The sequence below is a fragment of the Pelecanus crispus genome, chromosome 5, assembly GCF_030463565.1.
Source record: "Pelecanus crispus isolate bPelCri1 chromosome 5, bPelCri1.pri, whole genome shotgun sequence".
NCBI classification, from domain to species: domain Eukaryota; kingdom Metazoa; phylum Chordata; class Aves; order Pelecaniformes; family Pelecanidae; genus Pelecanus; species Pelecanus crispus.
Window position 1 is genome coordinate 29,276,713 of NC_134647.1, and position 12,824 is coordinate 29,289,536.

General features: G+C 41.1%; 1 protein-coding gene across 1 annotated transcript; it reads left to right on the top strand.

Annotated features, from left to right (window-relative positions):
- Positions 1 to 5,581: 5,581 nt before the first annotated feature.
- Positions 5,582 to 9,074, top strand: CTLA4 (cytotoxic T-lymphocyte associated protein 4). Its single transcript, XM_009480510.2, has 4 exons — positions 5,582 to 5,639; positions 6,855 to 7,205; positions 7,700 to 7,809; positions 8,753 to 9,074. The coding sequence occupies exons 1-4, from the start codon at positions 5,582 to 5,584 to the stop codon at positions 8,849 to 8,851; spliced, it is 618 nt and encodes a 205-aa protein (XP_009478785.2). The 3' UTR covers positions 8,852 to 9,074.
- The last annotated feature ends 3,750 nt before the right edge of the window (positions 9,075 to 12,824 follow it).

Consider the following 12,824-nt stretch of genomic DNA (forward strand, 5'->3'; position numbering starts at 1 on the left):
CAAGGCTTGTGGCTGCTGTTCCCAAACTCGCTGTACCCCTGGGAAGAGATGCAAACCTGTGCTGTTGTTCTGAGATCCAGTCCCCGCACAGGCAAATCAGACCAAGTGTGGATGTGGTTGAGTGTGACGGAATACCTTTAGAAGCCTTAGCCCATGATCACTATTCACCTCAACTGCTGAAATGTTCTCTTCTCTGGCCTTGACAAACTTTGGCTCACTGCTATATATTCAAAATGTTACTGTCAATCTGTCAATTCTCTGTGTGTCTAGCTGCTGGCTTCCCCCCTCTGCTATATTACTAAGGTTTCTTCCTTCTTTCAATTTAATTTAATTTAATTTAATTTAATTTCATTTCATTTCATTTCATTTCACTTTATTTTCCAGCCCATCCCATTCTAACTATCAGCTCTCATTCACTCTTCAGAAATGGACCCCAGACTTTGACTGGTGAACAACGCTGATCTTCATTACCCACTTGTCATCAATTCAGAGAGGTGCGTTAGAGTGTGCTCCGTGCCATTCCTTGGATTGGAACAGAGCTTCCCACTGTGAGCTTAGGAAAATGCCTTTTCTTGTCAGATCTCTTGTCTTTCAAATATTTGGATTCTCTGTATGTCCACTGAGCTGGAGCACTATCTCCTTTATGTAAACTTCTTTCAGTCCTTTGCTTTATAAATGTTAAATATAAAGGTTTAACTCTAGGTTTTCCAGGGAGTCCTGCTTTGATGTTGTAGTTTGAAATGCCATTAAAAATTCTTTTTGAAAAAATCAGGGTCTCAATTAACCCTGTGAAAACTGGAAGTAGGCTCTTAAGCTGTATACCACACATGAGTTATGCTCCTCAAAAATATTTCTTACGCATCTCATTTTTGAGAACAGCACTCCTCACATGTCTTCAGCAAAACTTTATAATGATTTATTCTTGTGTCCCTCGTTAAATGCAAACTGGTGTACTGTCAGAGCCAGAGACTATCAGAAATACGGCTACCTTTTGCAGTTTTTCCTTTTTGCTATGCTTTAAGAAATAAATGGAAGCAGAAGTAAAAGCTTTCTCCATGTCTCCACAGCCACAGCTCATCACAGGGTATACTTAACTGCTTTACTTTTAGACTTGGGGGGTTCCTTTGGTTCTTTTTTGCTTATTCCTGAAAACAGACTAGCTTTCAGTGTTCACTCTGGGATGAAGGTGTCTGCTATATTCTGTGTTCACTCCCAAGTGACTGGCCTATTAACAAGAGATTTGTGGTGCTCTGCTTTGGAAAGCTCCTTCCTTAAAGATAATTCCTTAAACATCTGCCAAGATAGTTCAGGGTCTGTGTTCAAATTAATCGTAAAATGTCTCCCTTGCCACAACCTGTTACAGGAAACTGGAGAAGAGTAAGGAAGCTGGTGTGTAAAGACCTTTTGCCTGTGTTGCTTCTCAGTCCTGTCTCTTTATCTCCTCTTACTTCTGTCTGTATCTCTTTCCATACAGTCTCAGATCTTACATTTTGACTGTAGGCTGCATAGGGCATGGGGAGGGGGCAATACTTTCAGAGGCAGGGGTCCTGGCTGCTACTGGGGCATGTATGGAGTATTCCAAATAGCATGTAGCAAACCCAGCCAGGTAAGGGGTACAACGCAGACCTTCAAGGCTAACTGAAAACTGTTAGCATGAAAAGTTGGGAGGCAATTTGCCCTCTGTGTTAGATAACTATAGATGCCCTGAAGTTCAGGAACACCTGTTGGACATAATTAACTTTACAGTAGGGGAAACAAAGCCTAGACTCTAAAAAGGAAATACCAACAATTGTAGCACAAAGAAAAAGGACGCTCACACATCCACCCACACCTCAAATTCTTCTGGACAATCTTCTGGTCAGCAGAAGTGCACAAAAAGACCAGCCCCGTGTGCCCTGAGAAGTACTGGATGGAGAATTCCTCAGCTAGTGCTGCCTTTGCCTCTGCTGAGCCTGGACTGAGGGCACACGCTTAGGACTAGAGAGCAGCATCTGTAAATCCAGGTTAGAAGCTGACAAAAGGCCACATTTCTGAGAGACTTAAAAATCAGTGGTTTTGTGGTTCCTTCAGGAACCAAGACTGATCCACCAAACTTCGTCATATGTAGGCCTCTACTTACACTAATCAGGTTTTAGTCCTTTAATGGTAATGAAACAATATTTTTCCAGTCACTCTGTTATTTCCTTTTCTCTTTTACCTATTGTTTTGTAGAAAAGATTTTTTCTTCAGCCATACCACTTAGAGGTCTGGATTTTTTTTTCAAATGACAGTGCATTTCAAAACCCCAATAGGTTTGCGGCAAACTAACATGGTAAAAACGTGAACTGTTTAACATAATAAGACAGGATCTCACATTCTGAGTTTAACAAAATATCCTGAAACCAGATACTTATGCAAATGATAAGCTTCTCTTCTCCCCATTACATATCAAGCAATTCACCAAGCAAGTTCCTGTCACAGAAGAAAAAAACATGGGCAGCATGAGAGAGGCTTTAAAGTGTGAAAATAATTTTGTGAATAATAACATTTTGCAATGGGAATTCTGACAGGGTGTCAGCAGGAAGGTTTGCCCTAACAAACATTCAATGAAGAAAAGCAATTCGAATCACTAAAATGTGAGCAACTAACCCAAAAGGAGAAAGAAACATGAGAAACCTAGTTACTTAACTTAGTAGCAATCTGACTAATCACAGTAGTGTAGTCCAGTGTTCAGTGTAAATTACGTGTCCCTCTCTGAGCTAAGTTCAAAGAGGCTGTGAGACCCGAACCACTCCTGAGCTGATTCCTCAGTTTAAGGCTCTGCAGCTTAGCTCTGCAAGGCCCTCAGTCCCCTCCCCTGCTCTGACACTTTGCTATGGTAGCATATGTAGAGTATAAAGGTTTCCTGTGACCTGGGGATTAATATCATCCCTAAAAACAAAGAATACTATAAGTATGTGTATTATAGGAAAGATTTATCTTTCACTGAGCTTTTGGGCACAGCAAGAACAAAGCACAGGCTGTTGGAGACAGCCTGAGGAATGTCCTTCCTGAAAGACCTTCTGAGTCTCAAAGTCAAAGGGAGGGCTCTTCTTTCACCCATTCCCTTGCTCTGGCCCTAGGCCATGTATCAGGTTCCAGTTATAGGGAAAGGATGGAAGAAAAAAAGTTTTCAAGATGAGAAAGTCAGGGCAGGAAGATGCCAGACTACACAGACAAGAGGGCACAGTAACTAGGTAAGACAGGTCCTATGGTTGTAGCTGACAAAGCATGGCTGTGATACACAGGGAGGGTGGACCAAGCAGAAGTCTCGAGATGCTTCATCAGCTGAAGAGTAGTTAGAAGAGGGGCACAGCAGAGAGAAAAGGCATCCCCAGTGATTCTTGCAGATCTTATTTTAAGGAGGGAACTCATTCAGTTACCAATACCTTGTTCCATGCCATAACTGAGCTGGGAACAAGATCTCTACTTTACTGCATCATCCACCTGCTATCTGCATATGTTAACTCAAGATCCAAAGTCTGATTAGCAAGGAGAGAGGGCACCACAGCAAGGTGATCTCTATCCACTGGAAGGGGGATACTCTGGGCTCACCTCAAGCTGTGAAGACAGGGACGACTTCAAGAGACTCCACAGGGAGACACATTGTGCCTTACTTAGAAAGGCAGTCATCATAACATGAGGCTTTTAAGGAGGAACAAGGGTAAAAAGTAAAAAGTGGTCGATCTGAAAAGGCACCCTGAGAACAAAACAGCCAGGAAACAAGATAAGTACCACTGGAAACACAATGTTTGCCAGAGCAGTCTCAATTGCCAGAGAGAGCTGTGCCAGAGTGCTACCTCTCACACTAGCTGTATAAGATACTGTGGATGTGTGGGGCAGTGAGCACTGAGTTTTACATGGCAATCCTTTGCAAGTGTTTCATGGTTAATTGCACCATCAGTTTGCAGTCTCAATCGATTATCAGGAGATGACTTTATGGTTGATGAGGCTCAAATGCATCATTTGTTTAAATGCATACAAAATCCAAGCCCAAGAGATACATAGGACAGGTAATTTGGTTACCACTCTGGATATGAAAATGTCAGGCATAACCTGGTAATTTCATGCCATAAATCTCACTGATATTCTGGTATACGATGTAGCGATAGCATTTATTTAATATTAAATTTAATATTAAAATTGATTTAAGCTTGTCTAACCAGTAACACAATATGGGTCTGACTCATTATTAGGGTGCAGTTTTTCATTTTCCCATAGCCATATTTTTATTTATCATCAGTTCTGTTTTGAATGCTGGTTAAGATCAAACTCACTATGAATCTGTCATTACAAACAATTGTTGCATCACCTAAGTATGGAAGCAGTAAATTTGTTTATATCATTAGGTATTTATGTGATTTCAAGATCAAATATTTATCCTGTATCTTTGGATTGGACAGGCTACTGTTCAAGAACTAATGCTGTTAGTTTTTCTAGGTCACAGTCCAAAAGTAGGTCTTTGCAATCTACTAGATCTACATATATAAACGATGAAGCTCCTTCCAAAAGAACTTCTCAAAGTGTGGGAAAAAAAAAGAATTATGACCTTCAGTGTAACTGAAGTGTAACTTCATTTTTATGAAATTCTTTAGGCAATGATTCATGGATATGACAGTCTACCACACAAAAAAGCAAAATGATTTTCAGACCTTACATGACTTTTAAAAGGCCAATGGGTGAAAACTGTTTCACTGAGATTTGAAATGACACAGGTGCTCTACGCAGAGATAGCAATAATCAAAGCTCCTGCAGTGTTTTTCATCTGTTGACCTCAAGGCACTTAGAGAGTAAAGTCCGTAGGTAGGGAAACTACTGTATAGATGTGGAAGTCATTAGCTATAAACCTAGATAGATTATTTTTTCTTGGAAACAGGAAAGTCTAAAGAAGCTGGGTTATGATTCAAGTCACATTGCTGATATGAAAAGATGAAGTCATTGCAAGTGTAATCAGTATTTTGAAGGGGGCAGCGATTTTTAAACATCAAAAACGCTAACACTAAAGGAAGCAAAGAAATTGGGGGTGGAGGGAAGTCCTCCATAAAAAAGCTAGCTCACACTGATTCACTGTGCCACATTAGGCAAAAGTATAGTTCTCTGTATGTTGTCCTAGTAGGAAATACCTGATGATTGCTAAAATATTAAGTGCTATGATTGTGCAAGCTGGCAGCACCAAAGGGCCTGAACTGCTCTATTGGATGATTACCTTTCCTCCCCCAATTCTTAAAGCAGAATGGATGGCAGTTTCAGATTGAATATATTTTTTCCATCTGCTGAATACTTGTTTTTGTTCATGCTGTTTGAGGTTAACTGTGCACGTACTAATCAAACCCACTACTTCCTTTCTCGTAAAACCAAAACAAAGCTTCATATTACTTTCAGGTACAGCATCTGGGATCAAAGCTATATATATACACAGTGACTCTGTGTGGGTTCAAACATTTCGAAGATTCGATATCCTGAAAGGTGTCGCCTTTTTTCCAGTCCTGAGAGTTCCAGTTTGTCTTAAAGTCTGAAGGCATCAGCCATCTTCAGCCCCTCCAGCACCTGTCCCAGCGCAGGAATGCTCTCAATATTGGTCACCGTGGGCTTTCTCTGCACAGCCACTGCCATTGTCGAAGGTGGGTAGATGAAGGAGGCAAGGTAGCTGGGGGTGTCTACATTTTCTTGGTTTCACATCTTTGCAGGAGATGGACTGGGTACAATAGGGAGAGAGAGATGACATGGGACCCATCCCTAGGACAGTCTGGGAACAAGGTCTTGGGGCACCGCAAGGTATCTGGAAAACCAGACACAGACTTCAGAGCAATAGCATGTGTAGAGAGGCTGGGCAGGATTCAGAGTAGCTCAAGAAGGAAGAAAGATTTTGACAAACCAGACACTGTGAGTGAGGTTGTTGGCAGCTGATAATGTCAATATAGAGGTTTGAATGGATGGAGGAATTCTACTCCTCTTCATCCCAAGTTCTTGCACTGCAGAACTGAAGAAGATAAGCCCTGCCCCAAAATGGACTGACATAAAATTAAATTGAACAAATAATACTGATTTTTCAAAGCTTATTAAAGCAAAAGTCAGTGCCTTCCCATTGTGTAGCAGGGTAGAGTATAGAAGTTGTAAAAAGCAGCCAGTGGGGATTTACATGGTACGCTAGTTTCCCTTGAAGATTTGTAATGATTTTTTTCTGTATGTTTGTCAGGCTTTGCTGTGTGTTGCTATACTGTGGCTTAGGGTATATATTGTTGCTGTACTGTGGTTTGGGAATAGCTGGTTAAAAATGGGGAGCAAAAAGATCAGAAACAAAAATATGCAAACAGGTTTTCCATTCAGTTTTACTGTTACCCTAATGGTTCTGTTCCATGTTCCATACAGGATGTCAAACTGTTTGTTTCTAAATGTGAACATACCTATTTCTACCAGGCAGAAATTGTGGTTTAAATGCCTACTTTTAAATTTCAAATTTCAGTTTTACCATCTGAGTCTATTTTTTTTGCTTTCTTATGTGTATTAAAAAATTTGTGTTGAGGGAAACTGAAGCATGCAGGTCATTGCTTCAGTAAGTGGGCCAAATTACATACTATTTAAGCAAAAAGTAATTCCTGAGCTTTATAATATAATTTACAGTAATCAAAGTACTTCTTGAGCTTTTTAAATGCAGTGCCTATGTGAATTGTGGTCTTGGAGTCCTTTTTTTTGAAGGACTTAGCAGCATTTCTAGGAATTACCCATGGATAATGGGAGGTGGTAGGACTCCCTTCCTATTGTACAGGTTTCAAGTAAATGACTGCAGATCATTTCTTGACAGTTCACTTACTGCCATGCTCTTTACTTTCTTACAGTAATGGAAGTGACTCAGCCAGCAATGGTGCTGGCCAACAGGCAAGGAGTCGCCAGCTTGGTGTGTAAATACAAGCACATTGGGAATGCAAAGGAAATTCGAGTGACTCTGCTTAAACAGACGGGTGACCGGTTCATTGAAATTTGTGCTTCAACCTACACAACGGAGTTTAAAATGTTCAGTGTGGAAGAGGTCATTCAGTGCCATGTTAGCCCTAGCCGAAACAATGTGACCCTCACCCTCACTGGCCTGCAAGCTAATGATACTGGTCTTTATGTCTGCAAGATGGAGCGGATGTACCCTCCACCCTATTTTATGAACAAGGGAAATGGGACGCATCTCTATGTCATTGGTAAGCCAAGCAGCTTTACAGTACTGTGATATTCCCAGGTTAAGGGAGTCGCTATTATGTCTCAAAAGTCTTCAAAGTTCTGTTTTTAAGAAGTGAGGCTGAACACTGATTCAAGCTCTGAGATTCATGATTAGCTCTCATTTCTTTCAGGTCTCCCTGCACACACCTAAAGCAGGCAAAGTCATAGCCATGCAATGTATTTAGCAATGTATGGATGTTTGACACCATAAGCAATACTGTACAGTGTACATATGTGTCTAGGCAGTTAGATATGTAAGCACAGAAACAGCAGAGAGTAAGCTGTGTATGTTCTTCTGCAGATAAAGCCTATTTTCATTGGAGGTTGAGTGGGCAGGGACTCAGAGCTCAGTCTTGGTAGTATCCTGGGACAGCACATGCTAGACAAAAGCAGTGTGGGGGCTGACTTATTGACTCTAGGGGCTTCCTTACGAAGCTCGTGTGTGACATGACTTGTGTGATATCATATGTTTTAGATCCAGAACCTTGTCCAGACACTGCCATATATCTCTGGGTATTAGGAGCTACTGCCTCGGGATTTTTTCTTTACAGTATCATCATCTCAGCCATTCTTGTGGGCAAAGCGGTAAGTCCCATCAACTCAGCCCCATCCTGCTAATAACACCCTTTGTGTGATGAGGACAAGGAGAAAGAAATGAGAACATGGAAGAACACTGGGAACAAATGCACTGGGGTGCTCCTTTTTACTGGTACACTGCTGTTACAGTAATGCAAAATAAGAGAACTTGCTGGAGCTGCCTTTTAGATTTGTTTATGGCTCATTTGTGTTGCCAGAGTACCAGAAAGCAGTCAGCTTATGTCAGCTGGACTGGCCTTTGGCTTAGGTTTGGATGCTTAGAACAGGTTGGAGTCCTGGATGCTTCTGGGATCAAAGACAACAGTCTTCATATGTACTCTGATTTCACAACTGATTCATACAAAATCCCAGGATTTGATTTTTTCTTTTCTCACCATTCACCTCTGTGCAAACCCAATTTAAAGAGGTTTCCCCTTGTGATGGGGGGAATTGTAACACAGCATTTTTAACTTCACAGCTAGAAATGTCTGCACAAAGACAAAGGCATGCAAAATGTAAGCCTGGGTTGCCACTTTCCATGGGGGTCTGGAGTACTCACCGTCTGTTAGAAATAAACCTGATGCCAAAGCTTTAAAACCAAACAGTATCCCTGTCCCATATTTTTCAATCTGCCCTTGTCCCCAGAGGCTAAATGAAACTGTCTGGTGTGAACACTCCTGGTTTTGAACCAACACTGAACTCTGCAGCAGGAGGACTTTCAAAGGGCTAAATGAATGGCAGGACTCTTTTTTTTTTTAATGGCCTCTCTAACTCCTGATTCTCCCTCAAATGGTCTCCACGGATCTTCTACAAAGAGGGGTGACAGGGAAAGCTGTCTAGAATACTTTCTACTCAGTAAAGGCAGAGCATTTGTCAATTTTCTCTAAAATGTGCTGGTCAATGATTATGCCGTAATCATTTGTTTACTTTACTGTCTTCCTGTATTTTATAGATAAAGAGAAGACGATGTCTCACTACTGGGGTCTATGTGAAAATGCCTTCTGAAAAGCTAGAGAAAAAAGTGATTCCATTCCACATCACTGTCAACTGAAACAAGGAAAGAGAGAAACCATTTCTTAGCTGGGATGGAGAGTCTGCTAATTCACTTAAGTTAAAGAAATAAAATTAATTGTCTTATTACAAAGGTGTATGGGAAGGAGAGAGAATATTCTTTGTAAATTCTATGGTTTGGAGGAGAATAAATAGTTTATGCATTAATATTTCAAGGTTAACCCTGTCACATAAAAATGGCTACATTAGGCCATTGATGCTTTGAGTTGTATTGTACCAATATGTAGTCTATATATATATATATACATATATATACGTATAGCATTAAGAGCTATTGCTGTTGCAGCTGAGCATCTTAACTGTCAAATTTCACCATGTCTACTGATCAACTGAAATCCAAACACTATTGCAACAGAGGCTTGTGTGTCATTGCAAGGCTAATCCTATAGGTCTGGGGGCAGATGCAGAAGAGCACACTAATGTACAAAGGAATGTTGACTTGTTTCCCTGCATTGCTATTTATTGGTCCCATTTCTGGCATTAGTGCTCTGCGCTTCCACAGAGGCATCACCGTAGGCTGGCGCTGATGACACTGCTGCTCTAAAAGCCTGATCTCGGCTCCTTTCACTGATACTGTGTCCCAACAGTGCCGTGCTGGAGTTAACATTGATGACATCTGAGCCAGTCCTGACAGCTCAGTTGGAGAGAAAGGCTGCCCAGCAGGAGTCCTCTTAGGCTGTTGATGGGAGGATGTTTCAGCTCTGCTGGGGCCTTGCATTTTACAAATGCTAAATTAGCATCTATCCAAAAGGCAGAAGTATGTTGTTGTGTTTAACTGAGTCTATTTTCCATGAAAATACCGACAGTGTATAATCTTGTTTATTAGTTATGTACCATTCAATAAAAACCTTGAAGCTTTGCCCAAATTCAAGTTCATTTCTTATTCACCATTCTCAGAAGAAACAGGAAGTGGCTACATGTTAGAAAGCAGCGATGACAAGATGAACCTTTCCCCTCTGACCCTGTGTTTTGCCCTTCTGAGGGAGCCTGTGTGCTCATGCCAACACTTACTTTCTCAGCTCTCCTCCTCAGGGGGCCACCATTAAAATCTGTCAAGTCTTCTATTTGTCTAGTTAGAGCTTTTGTGATGTGGTTCAGAGACGCTACCAATCACCTTTTCACTTCCAGCAAAGTTACTTACTTGCACAAAGTAGCTGTAACGACTTTGACAGCATCTCCTGTACATGTTTATACAAAAAGCTAGTCCTAGTTTCAAATCCTGTTTTCTTTGCACCTCTTTGACACTCTCACTCACTAAATGCTAGCCGACACACAAAGCTGCTGGAGCTTAAAACAATTTCAGCATTCTCAGCTACTACCTACTACTTTGACTCTTTGCCATCAAAATTTCATCTTGCGACCCAAAAACTTGGTGACATGTGTCTCTTTCACAGCTGTGAATCCATCTTCTTGGTTCCATAACTGTGAACCCAAACCACACAGCCCTCTATGGCATGTTCCTGCAGTGGCAGCAGCTCCCAGAACACCAAATCTCACTGCTCTTTTTGGTTCGCTTTTCCGCTCTTGCCCCTTCATCTGGCACCACCTCCAACCGTACAAATAAACATTCATATTCTCAATTTGCCAATGTTTGCAGGTGCTAACTGCTCTCTCAGTGTTGACCTATAATTGCAGTGCATTAAGTAAAAGTAGCATCTGATGACATATCCTTTTTCAGAAAGCATTTTAGTATTTTGACATCAGTCTGGGATTTTTCCCCTAACTGTCCACTAACCTAGTGTTTTGGGGATAAAGTGGTCAAAGATCACATACATCTGATGTTCCTGCAAAATAACTGAATTTCTGCCTATTCAATTGCAGCCTGCTCAGAGAAATGTGTTCTGTGATTGGTAAAAATAGGTTTGACCCACACATCCACTTGTACAAGCTACAAAGTCTTCCAATAAATTTACCCTGGCAAAGCAAGAATAATTTTCCAGGGCAGTTTTTTTTCCACCACAGCAAGTAGTAGCTCAGATATCCCCTGAATCATGTGTCTGACTCCCAGTCAAGAATCAACTGTTTCTCTTTTTCTTTTCCTTGACAAATTCCTATGCACTGGGACCAAGAACTTAGTTTTCTTAAGCAATCTAAAAGCAGCTCAAGTAAATTATTTTCTAAGTTTATCCCTCCTGGGTGAAGAGATGTTTGGATCTGTATCAACAACCTCATGACCTCTGGCCACAGCTGGCTGTGAATCTGTGCACCGTAGAACCTGTGTATATTCCAATTCACCTTCATTTCTGGCAACTAAGTTGACCATGGTTAGGCCTTCTGCATTCACCTGGACTAATCCCTCTTAGTACACTAGCATTTCCTTGAGACATTCAGCCTGTAATGACCAGTGAAGAATTCTGCCCTAAATAAGCTGCAGGTTGCTAAGTTACCTGAATAGTGAAGGTTATGGGAGGGCAGAGCAGAAATCATCATCTCACATATGGCAATAGCAATATTTTGTGTTTGCTCCTGCACTGAAATAATTCCTGGTGCGATGTTTATTAATTATCCTATTGGAAATTACTTTGCCCAAATTCTCTGTCTGTTCTGAACTTCTCTTCATCCTCAGTAGCTACTTTTTCCAACCTTCTCTTATTTCTGCAGTGCTTAATTTTCTCTGGCTTTCCTTATCACTGTAGCAGCCTTCCCTGAGCTAAATGTTATTTAAATACACATAATATTTTTTGTTCTAAGCCAGGTTCCCCTTTTGAATTTTCTGGCAGGGTAATAGGTGCACTCAAATCAGCAGACGTAGCAGTGAAGACCAAAGTGGGATTTCAACTCAGATTTTATTGACAACGATACTCTCGTAATTTATATCTGGCACTACAGCGATGAGTGGAGCCTAAGTGCCTGCAGAGATGATATTTATACCTATTTCCATATGGTCCATATAGCAGCTAGCTCTGAGAAGTGCAGAGCCCAGACCTCAGGGAATTTCTATTCCCCTGATGCCCTGTGCTGCCCTCCAGGACCTTGAGCTCTGTGCTTTTCCCTGATACTTGGAGAGCGTCTTGCCATAATCAGCATGCAAAAAAATTCGAGATATGCAAGTCAGATATAGTTTTCTGTCAGATCACAGCAGTACCAGTATGAAAGCTGCAAACTCTAGGTCAGTGTACATCCTGAAAATGCAATAAAGAGGAAATCCTGACTCTTTCTGGGAAGAATGTGAAAAGCAAAGGCAAAAGGATTTGGTCTCCGTACTCTGCTCATTAGAACAGGGAGTTTAAAAACATAACTGAGTATCTTACCTGGAAGCGCCAAATAATGAGACCACACTGCTTGGTGAGGTTCAGGAGGAATCTCTTTTGATGTGCCCTTCACCCAGCCAGGAGATATGTCAGCCTGTTTGTGAAACAGAGATAGTGAGTTTCTGGATGCATCTGAGTTGGCATTCATAGGTATACTTGTCTGCGTCAAAGACAATGGCATATGCATACACCACCCCCCATCCCCCAATATTCTACTATCATTTTCATCCACTTTCTTATCTGAACTATTTTTCTCCTTGCCATTTTCAATTATCAGAGTCCTAGCTGATACAGAAAAACATGTGACAGAAGTCTCCCACCTGGCTACTCTAATGAGTAGGCAATGAGTAGTCCATCATTTTAGCATTAGAGATTTTCCTGTGAAATATTCAGATTCCCCACTCTTTGGATGAATATGTGAATCTAAACTCACTACTTAGTCAGACCTTGAGGTCTGCAGGGAAAATCCATTCATCCTGTTTTCCACGTATCTTTAGCAAATTTTAAAAAATAACCAAGGACCCTTAGGCTATGAAAAAGCAGACTTTTGTTGACCTATTCCTACCCTTCCTAACCTCCCGAGCTTTGCTCAAGATTTCCCTGGGCCTAATTTCTTGTTTTTCAATAACCAACATTTGCATTGGCCAGGTAACTCCTAACCGGTTTGATACAATTCCTGTCTGAATACTGACTTCAAGCTTT

What these genes read in the sequence shown, in the direction of transcription:
- CTLA4 (XM_009480510.2), top strand. Translation starts at nt 5,582, where the DNA reads ATGCTCTCAATATTGGTCACCGTGGGCTTTCTCTGCACAGCCACTGCC. An exon ending in GACGCATCTCTATGTCATTG is followed by an intron (nt 7,206 to 7,699) that starts GTAAGCCAAGCA and finishes CATATGTTTTAG; the next exon opens with ATCCAGAACCTTGTCCAGAC. An exon ending in CCATTCTTGTGGGCAAAGCG is followed by an intron (nt 7,810 to 8,752) that starts GTAAGTCCCATC and finishes TGTATTTTATAG; the next exon opens with ATAAAGAGAAGACGATGTCT.